The 22,343-nt window shown below is 37.6% G+C and overlaps 2 protein-coding genes across 2 annotated transcripts; one reads left to right on the top strand and one right to left on the bottom strand.

The window, feature by feature from the left end:
- Positions 1-4,644: 4,644 nt before the first annotated feature.
- On the bottom strand, positions 4,645-6,290 carry LOC113334698 (patatin-like protein 2). The gene is made up of 4 exons (XM_026580890.1): positions 6,144-6,290; positions 5,828-6,012; positions 5,364-5,724; positions 4,645-5,274 (listed from the first exon to the last, which is right to left on the bottom strand). The coding sequence occupies exons 1-4, from the start codon at positions 6,288-6,290 to the stop codon at positions 4,645-4,647; spliced, it is 1,323 nt and encodes a 440-aa protein (XP_026436675.1).
- A 14,801-nt stretch (positions 6,291-21,091) lies between these two features.
- LOC113334700 (F-box/kelch-repeat protein At1g23390-like) lies at positions 21,092-22,295 on the top strand. The gene is made up of 2 exons (XM_026580891.1): positions 21,092-21,575; positions 22,063-22,295. The coding sequence occupies exons 1-2, from the start codon at positions 21,092-21,094 to the stop codon at positions 22,293-22,295; spliced, it is 717 nt and encodes a 238-aa protein (XP_026436676.1).
- The last annotated feature ends 48 nt before the right edge of the window (positions 22,296-22,343 follow it).

Consider the following 22,343-nt stretch of genomic DNA (forward strand, 5'->3'; position numbering starts at 1 on the left):
TAACATCACATCCAACTTCTGTAGCTTGTCCTAAACTTAGAATGTTGCTTTGTAAGTTTGGGATTAAGTAGATGTTTGTGACAAGATTTTGTTCTCCGGTCTTGCTCTGAAAAAGAATTTATCCTTTCCTTTCAATTTCTACAGAAGATCCATCCCCAAACTTCACTTGTCCTTTGATTTTCTCATTGAGTTCAGAAAAATAGTGTCTCTTACCAGTCATGTGATTGCTGGCTCCATTATCTAAATACCAGATTCCTTCTTCTCCATCCTTTGATTCGTAGTTCTTTGGTATTAGTTTCCTTTCGTTTAAGAATACAACTTCGTGCATGAAAAGAGTTGTATATGCTTCCCTTGTTTCATTCTTGTTTGCTTCTTCCATCTTTTGTATTATTTCAGCGCATACATAGGAGAAGTGTCCTGGTTTATCACATCTGTAACAAATAATGTTTGATCTATCCATCTTTTCTTTCCCTTGGTTTTGATCATTCTGACTTGTTGTTCTATCTTGTGAGTTAAACCTTCCTCCCCTTCGTCGGCCTCTGTTTCCTCTACCACCTCTTCCACGACCTCTTCCTCTTGTCGCAGAGTTTTATTGGTAAGAGTTTGTGTACAAGAGTTTTCCTTGAGTTTCTCCATTGTTTTCTTCATCAAGGATTCTCTCTTCATATGCTTTCAATCTTCCAATTATATCTTCATAGATAGTCTTCTTTAAATCTAAGACTTGTTCGAGAGAGGCTATGATATGATTACTTGGATCTTGGTAAACTATTGAGAAACATCTTTACCAGTTTATCTTCATCAATGGATTGTCCAAGTGACGCAGCTTTTGAGGTTATCTATGATATCTTTCCTGCTAAGCTATCAATAGTATCAGTGTCTTTCATCTTCACTCTTTCAAATTCAGACATTAAGGTTTGCAGACGGGCTTCTTTAACTCGATCAGCTCCGAGATTACGTGCCTTTATTGCATCCCAAATTTTCTTTGAAGTTTCCTGTTCACCAACTTGTAGAACAAGACATTCTGGTATTGCTTGAAAGAGTAATCCAATGGAAACATTGTTTTTGTCTGGGTCCAATGTACCAGGATCAATTGTTTCCCAAACTTTGTAGATTTTTGTCAGTACCTTCATTCTCATGGCCCATACTGTGTAGTTTGTGGCGTTGAGGATTGGAACTTGTATTGATGGTGGTGTGAACTGTTTTGCACCCACAATGGTGGTTTGGTTTTCCATGTCTCAGAAACAAGCTCTGATACCAATTAATGACAATTGCAAGATGAACCTTAGCTTATATAAAGACAACTCTCTTTATTGATGTTTAGAAAATCTCTCAAAACTAAACACAAGCTCTAATCTTGCTCATATGATCAACCACAACTTTGGTGATCATATATATATAGAACTATGAATTCCTTTTCCTAGTCCTATTACCTTATTACATGTCTTTCCTTTTTTAGAATTTAACTAGCTCCTAATTCTTAGAACTTCATGTATTTCCTATTCTTATCCTAACCAACTTGTTAGTGATTTCTATATTGAAGATTAACCAACACCCACTATTCTCCAAACCCGAAGCTAATTACATCCTACTTGATGTCCTAATTGAGTTTTGAGAACTAATATATTTTGGAAGATAATTTTTTTATGGTGATGGTACACGGTAATGTCTTTTAAGGATCGAGCAAGAGAGAGGAGAGCATAAACGCGGAAGCGTAAAAGACTACATTGATAATAATTCGGTGTATTAATTCTCATGGCTTAATAGCCTATTTATATTGTTCACAAACTTGACGACCACTCAAGATACTTTCCTAACTAAGATCAAACTCTAAACATAGAACACTTTCCTAATATAACTCTCACAACTTAATGTGCATATCTCCTAAATATAGTCTCTCATATATTATTTCCTAATACCCTACCTCAAGATGGAGCATGTAGATCACGAATGCCCATCTTGGACAAAAGAAATTTAACTTCAGTTTTTTTTTTTTTTCTTTTAACACTTTTGTGAAAAAAAAAAATCTTCAGATCATAGTTTAAGGACGTTTCGGTCCCCTTCGTAGTTTAAGGACATTTTGGTCCCAATAGTAGTTTTAGAACATACAGGTTCCATTGTTGTAGTTTAGGGACATTTCGGTCCTCTTCGTAGTTTAAGGACATTACGGTCCCATCTTCTTCGTAGTTTAAGGACATTTCGGTCCTCTTCGTAGTTTAAGGACATCTTTCGGTCCTCTTCGGAAGTTTAGGGACATTACGGTCCTCTTCGTAGTTTAAGGACATTTCGGTCCTCTTCGTAGTTTAAGGAAATTACGGTCCCATCTTCATAGTTTTAGGACATCTCGGTCCCCTTCGGAAGTTTAGGGACATTACGGTCCTCTTCGTAGTTTAGAGACATTTCGGTCCTCTTTGGAAGTTTAAGGACATTACGGTCCCATCTTCGTAATTTAAGGACGTTTCGGTCCCATTTGGAAGTTTAAGGACATTCCGGTCCCATCTTTGTAGTTTAAGGACATTGCGGTCCCATCTTCGGAAGAATACTTCTTGTACTCTTGTTTTCTTGGTTTCTTCGATATAATACTTTTTGTACTCTCTCGACAACTCATAGGATTTCAACCTACTATTGTTGTTCTTTTCTCATCACCTCTTGGTGACTTCAGTTTTCTTCTTTTTCTTTTTTTTTCTTCACAACATGAATGTTGTTTCTTCTTCTCTTATTCCAGTCACGCTATTTTTGCGAAACCTTCACACTTCTTTGTTCTTCAAGAATCTCTCACAATCTTGTCGTCTTTACAAAGTCTGCCACACTTTGTAGGATCTCTAAGTTTCTGCCACAAACTCTTCAACGACACTTCACTTCTTCCAACATGTTGAACAGCTTTCTGCAACACCTCTAACAGAAACTATCACAATTTTCTTCTGTTACGCTTCTGTAGCAATTCATCAGTAACACTTAACTGTGACATTCTTTTGTCACACTTTTGTTCACCTGTAACTGTTAACCTCTGTAACAATCCTCCAATAACACTTTTTTTTTTTTACGCTCACCTGATCTTAGGGTTGTGAAATCAAAGCAAACATCGCACCCATAACTCATGCACGTTCTTCTCACAAAAAAACAGATTCGATCCCGATCGTCTTTCTATCTCCGGCAACAACTTCATCTGTCCTGCACTTCACAACATCCATCACCGAACTTCCAGTAATACCAGCAGCACTCTTTTCTTCCATCAACAACCCTTGTTCTTCTCAGCGTCATTATCATCACCGTGTGATTACTGGAAATCACCGAGGTACAATATCACCGCTTCCCTGGAAAACCATTCTTGCCTTCAACTATCCATCAACCCATCTCCAGCTTCACATGTTAATGGCAGCAACCTCCGTCATGAGCCATCAACACCTGCTCATCATCACAGCAGCAACCACCAGACATAACCATCGTCACTGCCATTACTAGCAGAACCGATCAACCAAATACTCATCATCCATCCATCGTTAATGGCAGCAATCTAACTTTACTTTGAAATTCCTCCTTATTAATGGAAACAACACCTTGCTTGGGCTCTTCTCCTTTTTCGTACGCTTGCTAGAATCAAACCACCATCACCTTAAACCCACGAAATCGAGAACAACAACATCAGCATCATCTGGTTCATGTCAGGCGTTAACCTACTCAGCCACCTAGCTTTCTTCCTCGTGCTTGTTTTCTAATCCAGACAAAATCCTTCTCATCTGCTTAACCAACTACTCAGCTTTCATCATTCATCTTCAATATCATCGGTAACAATTATTCCATCACCGATGATCAATTACCAGCCAACCATGTTTGCTTGCCAAACTCCAGTTTTCATTCTTTCTATGACTCCATCTTAACAGCATCAACAGAAAACAGTTTCCATATTCTCCATCGAACTAACAACAGCCAAACATCATCGCACTGGAAATCAAATCCAGGGAAGTAACATCTTTCCGTTCTTTATATAATTCTCCATCTTGCTCCTAGTCCTTCTTTTCGTCAACAAGCACATGAACAAAACCACACGAACATGACTTCACATGCAACAAGTCACGGAGCAGCAAGATAGCAATAATCCTTTTTTTTTTTTCAAACCCTAATGTCTTCTTCCCAGCAAGTTTTTTTTTTTTTAACCCTAAAACAAAAACTCTCTAACTTTCTCTCCTCTCTCTACCTCTCACCTCGCTCTGATACCATGTTAAGGATCGAGCAAGAGAGAGGAGAGCATAAACGCGGAAGCGTAAAAGACTACATTGATAATAATTCGGTGTATTAATTCTCATGGCTTAATAGCCTATTTATATTGTTCACAAACTTGACGACCACTCAAGATACTTTCCTAACTAAGATCAAACTCTAAACATAGAACACTTTCCTAATATAACTCTCACAACTTAATGTGCATATCTCTTAAATATAGACTCTCATATATTATTTCCTAATAATGTCCGATGAGTCTTTATCACTGTATCTAACGATTTAAAAAGAAGATACATATAATTATCGACTGTAAGTACTACAGTACGGAGAAACAATGAGATTCGTGAATAATGCGACAAGGAAAACAAAAGATATTATGGACAGATAATGTGCACAAATTTGAGTATTACAATAACACTACGAACACTAGAGACAACTCGATAATAAACTAGCATCCATGGCACTCTCTGTATTCGAGACGTTACTGTAGTTTCTTCCAAGCCGATCCTTCCTTTCACTTGACAATAGTTTGGCAAACCTCGCGAGTGCTTCTTCATTCGTTTCTTGCTGGAGATTTTGTTGACCATTATGCACAACTGGTTCAAGTTGACCTGTCTCCACACTCACTTGTGTAACAGGTTTCTTTAACAAATCCTGGCCTAATCTGACAAGACTCTCAAGATTTTCTTTTGTAGCTATGTCCATTGAAGATAATGAACTACTTTCACTCTTGGTGAAGTTATGTTGAATTCTGAAGAAATCAATTTGATTAGCACCGAGCCAGAGTTGAGAGAGAGCTATGATAGATGCGTTGTCGTAATATGATATGTCAGACTCTGCTGGAGAGAACAAATCGCTGAGTCCATTTGTGTAGCGTAACCAGTCCGCAACTCCCCATTTAGCTGCAATGTCCGCTGTTATTTCCTTTTTTTCTGCCTCTAATATTGTTGATGATCCCGTCCCTAATGATAGTATCACAACTTTTCCCTTTCCCTGGGTGAAGAAATTTGGATTTCCCTTGCAGACTCCGGGAATCAATCCATATGGAAGCATTATCTGCATGCATAGAGAATTTTATTGATTAGAATCTCAGTCACCACAGCTTCTATATTTAGATTTATAGAACGGAAGTAATATGATCTTACCGGGCAGTTGGCAACTACCCCACCATCGATGAGGTTAAACTCTCGTACTTCTTCTGTTTCATGGACTTTGGCTTTTAATTGGAACCGGTGAGGAGGAAGGTAAGTTGGTGCAGCAGAAGTACCAATACAGACGTCTGAGAGTAAGGGATCCTCTATTAGAGAGGTTTTTGCTTTTTCAGTTGTGAAAATACAGCTGTGTTTTCGTTTCAAATCATAAGTTGGAATAGCAACCGTAGTCAACGTTTGATGCAATCGGGTTTCTCCAAGTAATTCTTTCAAAAGTCCATGAAGATATTCACCATCGTATTTTGGTCCTCCAACCATGTCATGAATCCACTTTTTGGCATTGTCAAAAATCCCACTACATATGCAAAAAAAACATATTAAAAACATAGTACAATCAACAATAATGCGATAATACTTAATCAAGCAATCAAAAAAATCAACAAAAGTATATAATATACCGATTCGATTGTGGGAAGATCCTTGAGCAGTGGTCGAGATAGAACTGAGGGATTTCTTTAGCTGCAAATAGTGGGCGGTTTTGTGCATTTGGTGCAGTTAGCATAGCTGTGACAAGTCCACCAGTACTTGTCCCACTGATGATATCAAAATAATCCGCAATTCTTGAATCCGGACCATCCAATTCCTATAGTTAGTTTTGCACAACATAATTCAATATTAGCTATAACTGATGAGATACAAAAACAAAAAGAGAGATTGTGAACATACAGTAAAATCAATGCATGCATTACTTAGAAAAATTATTATTATATATACCTGTAGTTTAGCTTCAAGAAATCCTAGAATGGTGCTTGGAATAATTCCTCGGACGCCTCCACCATCAATACATAGAATTGTTATTAGTTTGGAAGGTGGTAATCGATCATTATGACTTGCAAAATCCTCCACTTTATCCATGTCCATGATTAAAAAAACAGATGAAATCAAACAATTTAACAAACTAATATGAGTAAACTGGTAAGCAGAGATAAAAGATTGTAAGAAGCAAAGATAAGCAGTTGTAGTTTGGTGAATGAGTTATGGACGAGTATATATAGCTTACAAAAAATTGTGGATAAGTTTGTAGTTACATTGATGATTCGGATTATTGGATGATGCTATCCACTTACAATTTCTATAAGTTTGATGATCAGTTCTTGATTTGGAAATTGTTTTAATGATCTGGATAACCAGTACCATATTAAGCATGCTTAGTCCGCAAAACTTTATCCACTAAGGCTCAGAGTTAGCAACTCCATTGTAGGAGCTTCATGAGTATTCCCCTCTTACAATCTGATCCTATCCACCACGTACACTTAATTTCCTTTTTTTTTTTTTTTGTATCCAAGTAAAAGTGATCTTATCTATAGTTTTTTGTTGCTTGATTTCTTTTTTCAGTTCTTTCTCAATTCAGTCGTTTCCTAACTTCATTCTAAAGGTTGGCTACGAATATGGCAAGTCAAGTATAAGCTAAGCTGAGGTTAAGCTTCGGACCTTTGCAGGGGCTAAAACAGGCCTGCCGCCACAAGTTTAAAACTCTTAACCTACACCACTATACTTGTTATCCTACACTGCATTAATTACAGCTGTGTTAGCTCCACCATAATATGAGAAATAGGTTTGTCAGTGGGCAATGTGATTTGGTAGAAGTGGACAGGATTAAGGAGATTGATGTCAAAACAACTTATACACAAAAAAATGTATCAATAGATCGCTGCTAGCAATCGAGTAATGAGTTGATGACCACGAAGGGTAATTTGTACTTCCAGCACTCTCTCAGGTTACTCGTGTTTGACCATTTCCTTTCTCCTGCTTCTTCTTCTTCTTCTTTTACTTCTTTATTTAACACATTTCATTTATTTGTTAGGAATTCGTCGAAACAGTTATAGTTCATTAATAAATAAAGTCTTCCGCGACAGGTTATGGGGACACACATGCAGTCAATGTCAGGGAGATGACATTCGTCGTGATTTATGTATCATTTGATATGATTCTTGGATCTTACTTGATTGGTAACATGCCAACTTCTCATACAATAACAATATAACATAGAAGTTACGGAAGATAGGTCTGTAATGCAATTCAGCCAAAGCAAACTCTTTCCCACTTTCCAACTACTGATAATGTCGAATTCGGTATCTCAGTCTTTCCCATTCAGATAGTGTCAAGTCACTAACAAGATGCAAAGGTAACAGAGATAACTTCAACTAAGAAAGTAATAAAACAAAGACATGTCAGCAACAGATTACCAGCAGTTTATAAGTATATGCACTCAGGGGTTGCATCCTCTTGTAGCTGCTCACGGCCTTTTGTCTCCTCAATTTCAACTGACGCCATTAGTTTTGTATCTCTTTCCCCTAATTCTTTTAACGAAACTAAGGTGTTCTTGTGAGGGGATACTTGAAATAGCAGATTCTTGAACTTCACAAGCCTTTTTGATGTTGAAGTTTTTGTGTCGTAAATGCTGAAATTGTCACAATCATGAGTTAAAACACTATGACTGCTTGTAACGGCTAATAACTCGCTATTGTGAATCCTAAAATCTTTAGTCCAATCAAATGACTGAGAATCATTTTGCTCTTTCATGCCATATCTATCATTCTTCATTTTTCATCTTCGACATTCAAACGAATAGCAACAAATAAAAACCCATCTAAAACCCCTACCTTACTATCACACCAATCACCAACTTGTGGCAAAGGAGGCAGTGAAAGATGTTCACAAAACCTTTCCTTAGCCAAATCGAAGGTAACTATCAGTTCTAATTTTCTGTCCATCCAATAAAGAGCTCCATTAGAAAATATACCTTCTTCTGACGAACTGAATCCACTGCCACTGCCTAGAGTGTATATGTAAATTTCTACATGGGTCTTCGACACATATGTTCCTACAACTTTGTAGTCATTGGTTGAAGAAACATAACCAAAGCTGCTAGCCCCATAATTATACCCATCAATACCATAACAATCTCTCTCAAGTTTTGGAAGAACAACGTATTCTCTGGTGATGGGCTTACAAATCCAAACAGATGGGCGCAAGTATACAGCTGCAAGACATATCAACCCATTACATGACCCAACAAAGTGACTATGCCTAAATGGAGAGGGCAAATTAACCCTTTTAATTCTCTCAATGGGAGCTGACTCATGATTCTCGTTGTATATTGGAAGTACCGAAGAAAATCATTCTCATCAAACTTATAATGAATAGAGGCAAGAAAACCCAACTTACCAGAATCAATCAGTAAAAGGATGATTGAGATGATATAAGTGGATCTTAGAGAATGATGGATGATGCACAAGATTGTTCCAGGTTTTTGATACTAACTTGCAATAAAAAAGATTCAATTGGTAATCGAGTTAATATGTCTAATGTAATGTCCAGGGTAGACTGTTGAAATACTCCATGAATGAAAGAAATAGAAATTCGTGTTAAGTTAGGGTTAGAGTGATCAGTGATGGAAGTTATGGGGTTCGGGGCTGTGGAAATGGAGAACGGAAAAATAAGTGAAAAGAAAGAGCTTTGTGGGATATGAAAATGCGAGAGAGAATGGGTTGTTATCTTCACACGCATTATAGATTTTGGCAGCCATATGGTGCCATGATACAGGCAGTGACTTTCACAAAGACAAGACTTTCTATACCGTACATCGGTACATGTCAAAATTGACAAGCCACGTCATTTTTTGTCTCAGAAGCAACTAAATTGAATGTTGGCTTTCTTTAATCTTTGTTATAACTTTAAAATTAAACAAAAAAAAAATGGACAGGGAAAAATTTGTTCTATGGGCACAAGATCAATTGAGCCAAGATTTAGCCGATTCACTATGGTGTGGTGTGAATTCTAGTTAGCTGGTGTAGGTGTGGAGACCCTTGGGCTAGGGAGCCAGACTCACATGTATAGTTCTAGGTCTCAGGAGAAATTCCAGCTGCAGGGAAGAATCCCAAGCATTTTAATTAAGCCAACTAACAAGCTTAAAACTAATCAGGAATGGTCATTTCCAGAAAGCTTCGTGGTGGTATGGCATCAGTTGTTTTGTTTTGAGTGGCACAAACAAGGATGATCAACTACAACCTGCAAACAAGGTTGAACGTTGCAGTTGCCGGTGCTTCTGCACTAAATTATCTTTGCCGTGATTCTAAGCCAAGCAATGTGCTTCTTGGGGCGACTTTTGCTTGGCTAGGTTCCTTCTCCATACCTCCAGTGATTCTCGACAGCTCAATGAACATGACGCAGGTTCAATTGCAATGAAGGGCTCCATTGCCTATGTCTCTCTGGTAAGAAAAAAAAAATATCAACTATTATTGATATGTGTGAGTAGTTCAATAAGAAAGAAAAATTACATTTTGTTGTGCAGGCTTTGTGACAAATCTTTGCTTTGGTTTAAACAGAATATGAAATGGGTGGTGAAAGTGTCTACTCAAGGTGACGTGTACAGTTATGGGATCCTATTGTTAGAGATGTTTACAGGAGAGAGACCAACTGATGTCATGTTTGAGGATGGTTTAAGCATTCATAGAATAAAATGCATACTTTGCCAGAGCTTGTTTATGATATTATGGATTACGATGGCTGCTGGAATTAGAAGGTGAACATCATGATGATAATGAAACTAGCAATTATGATATGCCAAGAAGCGAAAGAAAAAACACAGCAACACATACGATGAGAGAAAATTTATCTTCTATTATTCAGATTAGAGTTAAATGTTCCTCAGAATTACCTTCACATCGAATCAGCAAGAACGATGTCATTCTGGATGTACAGACAAATGAGCTATTTACACTGTCTGTATTCTATCTTAGACGATTAATCTGTTCCTACACTAGTCTTTGTTGGTTCTAAACTTTATGACCTAATACATAGAGTACACTGGAGAAGGATTATCCAATGTTACCCTTTTAACCTCGTAATCAGAAGAAATAAAACTACATTACATGAAATCGTATTTAGCTTTTCTTTCAATAAGTGCCCATTAAGAAAGCAATATGCAGCGTAAGGAAATTATTAAGCACTACCAATGGATAAAAAAATGCCAGAAACTAGAGTGAGACAGAGTCACCCAAATGGAGCAAATTAGTGACAAATATTCATTCATTAGGTACCCTGCTAATCCTGTTTGTGAATCGGTTATTTTGTTACTTAATAACACGATAAGAGAGACTCATAAAAACTGAGTATATGCACAGTTCCGGTAATCTATACAATAGCAAGCAGAAAGCACAGTAGAGAAAATGAAAAAGGAATATAAGCAGGGATAAACTTTACCCATTTCCAAAGTACAATCGTATTTCTGCAGTATTAACAGACTCAAGGCGATTCTATTAAAATGCCATTAAAACTCCACCTGATTAGATGGCATTTATAAAACATGAACTATAGAACATCTCCTATAAATATGATTAGGAAATTCTCGTACTAGGCAACTTTCGTGCGTAAGACAAACTATTAGGCTTTACAAAGAATCCAAAAAGAACAGCGTGTTTTGCAGCTTTATCGCCATGCTGGTTTCAATTAAAAGAGCATCGTCTGCTTTTTCTGCAATTTTTATACCAATGCTTATTCATAGTTCCTATGAAATCTGCGCTTCCGAAGTCTAATATCAAGCTACTCTATCAGATTTTCTCATGTAAAACAGGTGCAAAAAGATTATTTAAAAGAAAGGATGCACAGAGAACACGTAAAAGATGGTGAAGTAACCTAAAGATTGAAGAATGTGGACTAAATATGTAATTACAAAGTCGTAAGGAAACCAAAAGCCACCACTTTCATATTCGTACTGATCAATTAGCAGAATACCAGATCCCAAACATGTAGAAAGCATTTCAAACATATAATGAAATTCTAATCTAGTAAAATCAACAATTCATAATGCCAAGTAAAAAAGAAAACAATGGGTATAAGAAGGTACCTCAGATTAAAGTACCATGGCAATCTTTGATACGGAAAGGCACTACTGCCAAACACCCATATAATGCAATAAGGAAGTTACAGAGTAATGCTATTCAGCAATGCCAATCCTTTGAAATGAAGTTTTATAGTTCAATTCCATGTAACCCTTTGGAAATGAAAAAAACCCAATTTGGGTTTTAAGAAGATTTGATAACAAAAGTGATGGATGACTAGTGAGGGTTTGGTGAGCCCAAAATTTTGCAATAATGTTGAAACTGAATTTGGTTGGGATGTGATTTTGAAATCAATTTCTTTTAGAGACATCAACAGCCACATTTTCAGACAATCCATATGAATTCATCAAATAACCAACTAGAATTGAATGATCAGACGATGAACCGATATCATCTAGAATAATTTTATATTGACAACATTTGGATTCTGTAATTTGAGGAGAATATACCTAGAAGATACTGCCATTGATGGTTGATGTCTTTCTTTTGAGATCTGCTCCCACACAGAAGATTCAGAAGAAGATGAGCAGAAAATTCAGGAGAAGATGAGATAAGCCCTAGAATTTTGAGAGTGAGAGTTCGGTTTGGGAATGAGAGTTAGATTCTAGTATACTGTGCGCAAAAATCTGGGGCACTGCCCTTACGGCACGGTGATGTAACTCAATAAAAAGTTGGGTCGGGCGGCTTAAGTTTGGTCAAGGAGACATAACATGAGAGGTCAAAGGAAAAAGACATAGAAAAAAGACATAACCAGTGGAAGCATATTGGTTTGAGGAAGAATCATCTAGAATAATTTTGGTCAGTTCCATTGCTTTGGCCCATCGCAAACACTCCAGAATTGCGCTACATTCTCCCTCTTCTGCATCATTCATTCCAGCTGTATAAGATCCTTTGAAGCATGTGCATCCCCCTGCAAGATTATACAAAATCATGCCAGTTCCACCTTTATTAGTATCAAGGTTAAAAGATGCATCCACAAAGAATTTAAAATACATCAGATTGCTCTATGGTTTCATCACTAACAACTATATTAGACCCTGCATCATGAATAAATGTGTCAGTAGCAGTAGGTTCAGAAAAATTATCAGTTAAACTACCCTGCACAGTGTTACTGAACTTAGTTAGCTGAAACTGAATTCTAGCAACATTATGCATAGGATTTAGCATTTTCTCCTGAAAAATGAAGTCACATCTTTCCTTCCAAATTATCCAGCTACCAACCATTAGCAATGATCTCCATTTATGTAAATCATCCATTCCCACATTCTGCACATTCTGAAACCAAGATATGCTCCACTCCTTCACTGATTGACAATTGAGAAGAATTTGATCTATACCAATATTTAGGGATCTCCAGACTTCCTTAGCATGATTGCAGCTAATAAGGAGGTGAAATAGAGTTTCATCTACTCTTTTGCAGATTTCACAATGTGTTTCCAGATCCGGCATTGCTTAAGAGAGCCTTATCCTTGTAGGAACAATACCTTTCAGACACTTCCATATAAAAAGCTTGACACGTTGTGCGAAGTTTCATTTTCCACATGGCGCTATTTTTTTTTTAATATATGTGTTGGAACAAAGGAGAATATTTGGTTTCTCTATTTATGATTGGCTTACACTGCAAGAAAATATTCTCTAGATATGTTGATATCTATACGAATATGTGGCATGTATAGGATATATATATACACGTCTTGTAAAACCTCCATTGATAATAAGAAACCCTAATCATTCTTCTCCCGTGGACCTAGGCTATAGCCGAACCACGTTAAACTGTGTTTCTTCTTTAATCTGTTTTAGTTTACTGCATAACATCTTATACAGATCCAATATTGACTGCATAACATCTTATACATACTGCATAACATCTTATGCATACCAACATGGTATCAGGGGATCGTTAACGATCCTGGCCGTTTCTCTGTAATCAAGTTTTTTTGTTTCTCTGTGTGTTTACTATGGCACAATCAGATCATAATACTAGTTTGCGTTTAACCTCTGTCTTGCTGAATGATGTCAATTATGTAAGCTGGTCTAGGTCTGCTGCTCTTGCTCTTGGGAGTAAAAGAAAATCTGGGTATATTGGTGAGAATAGTACCTGTACAGATGCTAAGGATCCAAAGTATGAAGATTGGATTGCTGATGATCAACTTTTTCGCACGTGGCTTCTTCAGTCGATGGAACCATATATTTCGGAAATCTTCTCGTTCTCAGAATCTGCAAAGGATTTGTGGAAGTCTGTTGCTAGTCTGTATGGCTTACGGAATAATGCTGCTCGGGTGTTTGAGCTGAAACGTGAGATTGCTGAGGCTGAACAAGGTACGAAAAGTTTTACTGAGCATTTTGGTTATTTAAAAAAGAAGTGGGATGAACTGGATACATATCGTCCTCATATAACTGATGCCAAAATTATCTTGAAGAGGGTTGAGGAGGATAAAATCTTTGATGTGCTCAGTAGCCTCAAACCAGAGTATGAATCTCTTAGAAGCACTATTCTCATGAGTGTTGAACTGCCAAGTCTGTCTAATGTTTGTGCGACTGTGCAGCGTGAAGAGACGCGTAAGAAAGTTATGAATCCTAATTTTAAAAGCATTGTAGACCTGGATGCAGCTGAATCAAGTGCTCTTATGAGATCGAAAGATGATAAACGACGAGCCATGCCATTTGATAAGGACAAGAATTCTCGTGCTAAGGGTAAGAGAGAAGTTTTTCATTGTGATCATTGTAATAAAACTGGTCACACCAAGGATCGCTGTTGGGATATTTATCCTCATCTTAAAGCTACTTTTGACAAAAATAAGCTTGCTCGAGCTGTTGTAGCTGACAATTCATCCTTTACCATAGACCAATTGAAGGATTTCTTTAACCAGTTGGGTAATAAGACTGAGCGCAAGGCCAACCATACTTCAGGTAACCTACTAGCCTTTCTTACTACGCCTGTTTCCAACCGCCAAGTTTGGATTATTGATTCAGGAGCTACAGATCATATGGCAAATGATCCTTCGTCAGTTCATGCATTTATTCGCAGCTCTCATAAAAATGTTTCAGTTGTTAATGGCTCTACTGCTCCTGTGATGGGCAGTGGGAAAGTGCATTTTTTTCCAGATTGTCCGCCATCTAATGCACTTGTTGTTCCATCATTTCATAATCAGTTGTTATCTGTTGGTCAAATCACTAATTCTCTGAATTGTGATGTTACATTTACCCCTACCTCGATCATCTTTCAGGATCGAAAGACGAAGAAGGCGATTGGTAGAGGCATCTTTTCTCATGGATTGTACCTGTTACGTTCTAGTGACATGGCATGTCTCACTCAAAGATCTACTCCGCAGTTCCTTTATCATAAAAGACTTGGACATCCTTCTAGTCGTGTTTTGTCTAGGATTTTTCCCACATTTTCTGTCCAGACTCAAGTCTGTGATGTTTGTCAGTTTTCTAAACAATCTCGTTTTCCATTTCCTAATTCTGTGACTCGTGCTACAATGCCTTTTGAATTAATTCATTCTGATTTATGGGGCCCTGCTCTAATTGATGCTTATGCTGGGTATAAGTATTTTGTTATCTTTATAGATGATTGGTCACATGATGTATGGATCTATTTACTCAAATCCAAAACTGAAGTTTCATCTGTATTTGCGGATTTTCATTGTATGATACGCAACCAATTTGATGCACAGGTTAAAATCTTTAGATCAGATAATGGCACTGAGTTTGTCAAAGGCACTCTTCCAGGTTATTTGCGTAGTCATGGTATTATCCATCAAACTAGATGTGTTGGTACTTCACAGCAAAATGGTGTTGCTGAACGGAAACTACGTCATATTCTGGAAACTACTCGTGCTCTTATGATTCAGATGCATGTTCCAAAGAAATTCTGGTCTCATGGTTCTCTGACGGCCACTTATTTGATCAATCGTCTGCCTAGTCGTGTGCTTGAGTTCAAATCTCCATTAGAGGTTTTGAAACGTCATCAGCCTGGCATTTCTCATCTCAGAGTTTTCGGTTGTGTCTGTTATGTACATTTACAGGTAAAGCATCGTGATAAAATGGATTCACGGGCAACTAAATGTGTGTTCTTTGGTTATTCATCTACAAAGAAAGGTTATATTTGTTATCATCCACCCACTAGAAAGCTACAGATTTCTCGTGATGTTGTATTTGATGAAGCAGTGGCTTACTTTCAGTGTGATTCTGGCAGTCGGTCTCAGGGGGAGTGTTACACAGATTTGGCACCACTTCCAGTTATTACTGAGATACCTACTGCGTCAGATTCCCACAGAAATAATGGTGGTGGGGTAGAGTTGGTGGACTTACCTAATGCAGTGTTGGATGTGCATAATGAAGCAGTTCATGAAGAAGCTTCAAACAATAATGTTAGTGTTACTGATGATAATATAGGATTACAAGATGTGCCGCATCAAGTTCCAGAATCTGAAGTTATGGTTCCACAAGATCATCAACCAGTGGTACCAATTGTCAGAACCTCAAGTCGTGAGAAGAAGGCTCCATAGAAATACAAAGACTTCTTTACATATCATTCCTCTACGTATCCTATACAAGCACATTTAACTTATGATCATGTAGGTTCTTCACACTCTGCATTTCTAAGTGCTATATCTAGTCATCAAGAACCTAGAAACTACAATGAAGAAAAGTCTAATCCAAAATGGAGGGAACCAATGGAGAATGCGTTACGGGCCTTAGATGTAAATAATACATACAGTATTGTCAAGTTGCCTCCTGGGAAGAAGACTGTTGGATGTAGGTGGGTGTACAAAATTAAATACAGAAGTGATGGAACTGTTGAGCGTTATAAGGCAAGATTAGTGGAAAGAGGTTTTACTCAGAGATATGGAGAAGACTACACAGAAACCTTTGCACCAGTTGCAAAGATGAATACTTTTCGTGTTCTCATGTCTCTTGCAGTTAATAAAGATTGGAAATTGTTTCAAATGGATGTAAAGAATGCATTCTTACAAGGTGATCTAGAATAAGAGGTATATATGAGTATACCACCTGGACACCCTCGAGAAGGAGAGATCAATATGGTTTGCAAACTTAAGAAGGAAATATATGGTTTAAAGCAATCACCACATGCATGGTATGCAAATCTAAGTTCAGTACTCATCCAGAATAAGTTCAAAAGGAGCTCTGCCGATTCTTCCTTGTTTATTAAAAGAAGTAATCTTGGTATAACTATAGTTCTAGTGTATGTTGATGACCTTGTGATTACAGGAGACAATCAACAAGAAATTCGAAATCTTAAAGCAATGCTTCATTCCAGATTTGGCATCAAGGATTTAGAGATACTGAAGTATTTCCTGGGATTAGAAGTTTCTTACTCAAAGAAGGGTATTTTTCTGAATCAAAGAAAATATGTGTTAGACCTGCTGAAGGCTACAGGAAAAATGGGAGTAAAGCCTTGTGATACTCCTACAGAAATTGGCAACAAACTTGATAATGATGGTGATGTGTTAAGTGATATTGGGTCATATCAAAGGTTAGTAGGCAAGTTAATTTATCTCACTGTTACCAGACCTGACATAGCACATGCAGTAAGCTTAGTCAGTCGTTATATGCATACACCTCGTGTTAAACATCTAAATGCAGTAACTAGGATTCTACAGTATTTAAAAGGATCACCAGGAAGAGGAGTCTTGATGACAAAGAATGAAGCCTATTCAATTTCTATCTACTGTATAACAGCATATTCAGATGCTGATTATGCTGGATGTCCAGTTGATCGTAAATCAACAACAGGGTACTGCATATTCTTTGGTGGTAATCTGGTTACATGGAGAAGCAAGAAACAAAATGTTGTTTCTCGATCAAGTGCTGAAGCAGAATACAGAGCCATGGCTTCAACAACTTGTGAGATTGTTTGGCTGCGAGCATTACTTAAAGATTTGGGTTTTCTGTCACCTCAGCCAGCTAAGATGTTTTGTGACAATCAAGCAGCGATACAAATCGCATCAAATCCCACCTTTCATGAGCGTACAAAGCACATAGAAGTGGATTGTCATTTTGTTAGAGAGAAGGTATTGGCCAAAGTAATATACACTCCCTTCGTTCGTAGTCATCAACAACTGGCCGATGTTTTTACTAAGGGTTTACCTGTCAAGCAATTCAATGGAATTCTATCCAAGTTGGGCTCCACTGATATCTTCGCACCAACTTGAGGGGGGTGTTGAAACAAAGGAGAATATTTGGTTTCTCTATTTATGATTGGCTTACACTGCAAGAAAATATTCTCTAGATATGTTGCTATCTATACGAATATGTGGCATGTATAGGATATATATATATATACACGTCTTGTAAAACCTCCATTGATAATAAGAAACCCTAATCATTCTTCTCCCGTGGACGTAGGCTATAGCCGAACCACGTTAAACTGTGTTTCTTCTTTAATCTGTTTTAGTTTACTGCATAACATCTTATGCAGATCCAATATTGACTGCATAACATCTTATGCATACTGCATAACATCTTATACATACCAACAATATGTTACTACAAATTTGTGTTCTGTATGGGTGTCGTTTTCACTTAAAGCCTTCGTGGAAGAAGAAGGAAAATTCACAGTTAGATGGAAAAGGACGAAAGCTAAAATGTTATGAAAATAATTCAAACCTTCAACGCTAGTCGACTCAAGGTCAAGACGTTTTGGGAAATAAAAAATGTCAACTAACGGTTTCCAAACGATCTTTGGTTAGTTTACGACCCTATTGCATCAACTGCGACTTTTACGACCCAGACCCTAATTAGACACAAGTAATGCACCCCTTTTACAAAATAACTCTAAACAAAAAGCCCCACCTCAAAGAGGAATTGATACTTTATATTGAGTTTTATAACTCAATTCAGTTTTTATGTTCAACCCAAAAACTCTGATTCAAACTTTTCATATATATAAAGAATGCAAGAATAAACTATGATACGCAAAAAAAAAAGAAAGAATAGGCTCGGTCTCAAACCTTTAAGTACCAACTTCTCCCCACCAGAATAGATTAATCTACCTCATGGGTATCCTTCTAAGTCATCTCCAACTACTTCACCCACCACTTTCAAGACTTATTTGTCCCCTAGAAAATCATTCAACCACAATTCTACAAGGATAACACCGCCTTACCTTATACTAAAAGACTCACTCCAGATCAAATGAAGGTAAAAATAAAGAAAGGTTGTGTTACAAATGTGAGGAGGTCTACATGCAAGCCGGTATATATATGCAAATGACAAGAATTATACATGTTGGTGGCTGAAGATCGGGAGAGTGATAATGTAAAAGGAATATATGATATCCAAGATGTTAAAACAGATTCTCTAGTTGAGTCTCATATGAAAGTTTCTATACATGCCTCAACTAACAATATCAATGGTGATACCATCATAATCCCTCGATAACTGAAGAAGAAATCTATTTCAATTCTCATTGATACATGTAGCATCCACAGTTTTCTAAAAAATTCCGATTTACATTATCAAATGCCTTTGCAAAAATCAAGCTTGCAAACCAACCCCAGTAATTTTTGACGAGTATTTGGTAACATTAATTCCCATTTAAATCCTGAAACAAATATTTGGCAACATTAATTTGCTCGTTGTAGTCAGAGTCAGAATCGAAATCTTCTTATTATCTTCATATAAAGGCATTTTCATCTGATTTAACATGACTCTTCAATAGATTCCTACAAATAGATTTCATCACAGGATGATCAGAAATACCCATCTTCCCCCTCTCAATATATTATAGAAGTCCAAATTCAATTTGGAAGTCGATTACCTAATATATTATCATAAAATTAATACATTAAGGTAAAAACAAACCCCACGTATTTTATGCGAAAATAAAAGAAAGAAATAAATAATATCCTAGCTTTTCTCCACCTATTTCATGTATTCCCCCGCCACACCAAATCAAAAATATATCGCCACGAGTCGGGGAGGAGCTCCGCGCATACCATTTCAAAATTTAAAAGAAAACAAATACCCTTTTTTTTGTGAATAAGGCATTTCATAAAAGGAACTAAGACTCGGGATGAGTCGAGATCACAGTAGAAGTAGAGCCATCTAATCTGCGAGTTGAGAATTCCCAAGATTGGATTTATCTATTAAAAGTTGTTTTAAGCTACAAATGGGTGGAAATGTTTCTCATTCCCACTATTGAATTTAAAAGCCTAACAAACTTGGCCAAAACATCGGCAACTTGATTACCTAATTTAGGAACAGAATGAACCCAAAAAGTTATTGCATAGTTGAGCTATTTTGTTTGCCTCGTTGAGACAGGCCTTAGCACACCAGAAATGCCTGAATTATGCCCATGAAAGTAGTTGAAAATGCTTTCGCAGTCTCCTTCGATGTTGAAGCTTTGAATCTGTTTCTCCTTAGCCCAAATTGCTACCTGTAGCATTCCTATAGCCTCCGCTTCTTGTAGATCAGCTCTTGTCGACTACCCTGCTCTTCCTCCTTCACAATTTTCTGTATCATTTCTTAGAATTAAAGCATAATTGGATTGTAGCAACTCTCATATCAGAATTTGCACAAATGTCCAGTACATAGCACTGACATAAATCTAGAGAAAAGGTGAAAAGTTAGGTTTAGTTTGTTTTGGTCTAAAAGTGTAGACTAGATTTAGAAAAACCTTTTAGAAATTACCCCACTAACATATAGGGAGCGCCCAGAAACATTCTTAGAAGAAAAAATCAAAATCCTTTCTGAATCAGAGCTTTGTTCTTCTTTGTTCAGCACCCGGCTCAAACCCATTAATTTGTGCTGGTAGACTATGCTACTTATTTTCATTCCCAATAGAACAGTAGTCTGAATTTGGAGTTCAAAATCCATTTACACCACTAACTTAGAATAGTTGTCCGGAAATTTTCTCAAAGTCAACATTTCTACTTCGTACTCTAGTAGTCTCGTTATCTGATTTCGCGTTTATCAGATTATTAAGGAAAAAAAAAAGTCCTACATACGACAGGGTTAAGTGATTTATTGTGACCCATCCACCATATCCAATGCCACCCACTAATTAAACGTACACTTTTACTGTTTTTTTTTTTGATCAGCAAAGAAAGGAATAAATTGATGATAAAAGAGAGAGTACAAAAGGATTATACCACCCTTAACCAAGTACAAAAGAAAAGATGAAAAAAGAAAAAGAAGAACAAAACCTACATATAGGTTAAGCTCGAAAAAAGTGGTCTACAAACAGACCAAACTACTGACATTCAAAGAAGGTAGAGTGCCAGTTATTCATAACATCTGTGGATGAAATAGCTTCAAAATCTTTGATGGTTAAGGACCATGCGTAAAGGCGGTAAATAGCCTTGTTGGTAACTGCAGTTTCATTGCGGATTTTTCCATTGAAAATTCTGGCATTTCTTTCTTTTCAGATACACCAGATAGTTGCTGCAGGGATTAAATTCCAGATAGCAGTTACAGCTGAAGAAGAATGAGCCAAATGCCAAGATTGAATAGCAGTAGAAGTATGCTGTGGCATTGAGAAGAACCACTTCTAATGTTGGTATACTGCATCTCTCAGTAATCGTACATGAATTAATAGTTCTAATTTACGCGGAGAAAAATATCTCTTCCCTGACTAACAAAGGCTTTTAAATATCAACAGCATCCGAGCAGAAATGCTTCAAACTGATAATATCAGAATAATGGCTGGAGAAACATCTAGGAGAGAAAACCAACAACAAGAAAAAGTAGCAGAAGAAACTCCTCTTCGTGGAGATCTTTTAGCTCACATAATTTCTTGCTTACCAACAATCCATCTCGTACCATCATCTTACGTATCAAGATCATGGGAACATGCAGTTATTTCCTGTCTGCGGAATCCTTCACGTGGTAAACCATGCATGGCTCATTGTACACATGCAAAACCGAAGGAATCTGTCTTCAGTTGTGACTCGTGCCTATGATCCTGGTTCAAATGTGTGGATTGAGTTTAGGTGGCCGTCAACGACCACTTACACATCCTCACTTCGGTCATCTCATTCCACTACACTTTACATGGTAACGGCTTCCAAATTCAGTTTCTCGACAGACCCACTTCATGAAACATGGCATGAAGCTGTCGCACCACAGATTTGGAGGATCGATCCAACAGTTGCAATTGTTGGATCATATGTTATTGTTGCTGGCGGCGCTTATGATTTTGAGGAGGATCCCCTGCCTGTTGAGCTTTATGATATGGCATCTCCATGTTGGGCTGAGTGTCAAGCCTTACATGTTGTCTTGAGGAATTCTGCTGCTGCCTCTTGGCTATCCGTTGATGTGTTAGACCAAAAAATGTACTTACTTCGTGAAAGGACGATAGTCCCACATCGCTATAATCCTCTTAATTAACTTAAATATAATATGGAAGGGCCGCTCCACTCATAGCCAATTGATTTTGAGTTGGATGCCCGTAGACTTTAACATGGTATCAGAGCTAAGCCCCAGACACAGACTTGCGTATGCCGGGTGTAGGCCGAGTTACTAGCCGAAGTGTTTAACCGATTTTTTCATTTGTACACCCGGGGTGTAGGCCAGTGCCGATACTGGCCGAGGTGTTACCCCCTGATTTAGTCACTCACCTATGTACACCTGTTACCGATGGACTGGTAACTCGTACGTAGGTCCACGTGTGAGGCCTAGTGACTGGCCTTACACGTGAGGGGGCGTGTGAAAGGACAATAGTCCCACATCGCTAGAATCCGCTTAATTAACTTAAATATAATATGGAAGGGCCGCCTCCACTTATAGCCAATTGATTTTGAGTTGGATGCCCGTGGACTTTAACATACTTGATAAACAATCTGGTAACTTATGCTGGTTCGACCCAAATACAAAGATATGGAGCCATACTTGTGGCACACTAACTCTGCGTCCAGACCCTTCCATTTATTTCTCATTTTTTGCCTTTGCTGGTGAACCTTTGCTTTTAGTTGGGCTAATGGGTGATCCAGAGAATGCTAAAAGCCTAGGAATTTGGGAAGTGAATTACGATGGTTTTGACTGTGAAGAGATATGAAACATGCCACTTGATATGTTCGAAATGCTTAAGAATGTGCATCCAATG

Source organism: Papaver somniferum, unplaced genomic scaffold (assembly GCF_003573695.1).
Source record: "Papaver somniferum cultivar HN1 unplaced genomic scaffold, ASM357369v1 unplaced-scaffold_137, whole genome shotgun sequence".
Taxonomy (NCBI): Eukaryota; Viridiplantae; Streptophyta; class Magnoliopsida; order Ranunculales; family Papaveraceae; genus Papaver; species Papaver somniferum.

Coding starts and splice junctions, on each gene's coding strand:
- LOC113334698 (XM_026580890.1), bottom strand. CDS start 6,290: ATGGACATGGATAAAGTGGAGGATTTTGCAAGTCATAATGATCGATTA. Junction 6,013..6,143: donor TTCTTGAAGCTAAACTACAG/GTATATATAATA, acceptor AACTAACTATAG/GAATTGGATGGTCCGGATTC. Junction 5,725..5,827: donor ATCTTCCCACAATCGAATCG/GTATATTATATA, acceptor TTGCATATGTAG/TGGGATTTTTGACAATGCCA.
- LOC113334700 (XM_026580891.1), top strand. CDS start 21,092: ATGCAGTTATTTCCTGTCTGCGGAATCCTTCACGTGGTAAACCATGCA. Junction 21,576..22,062: donor TGTGTTAGACCAAAAAATGT/ACTTACTTCGTG, acceptor CCGTGGACTTTA/ACATACTTGATAAACAATCT.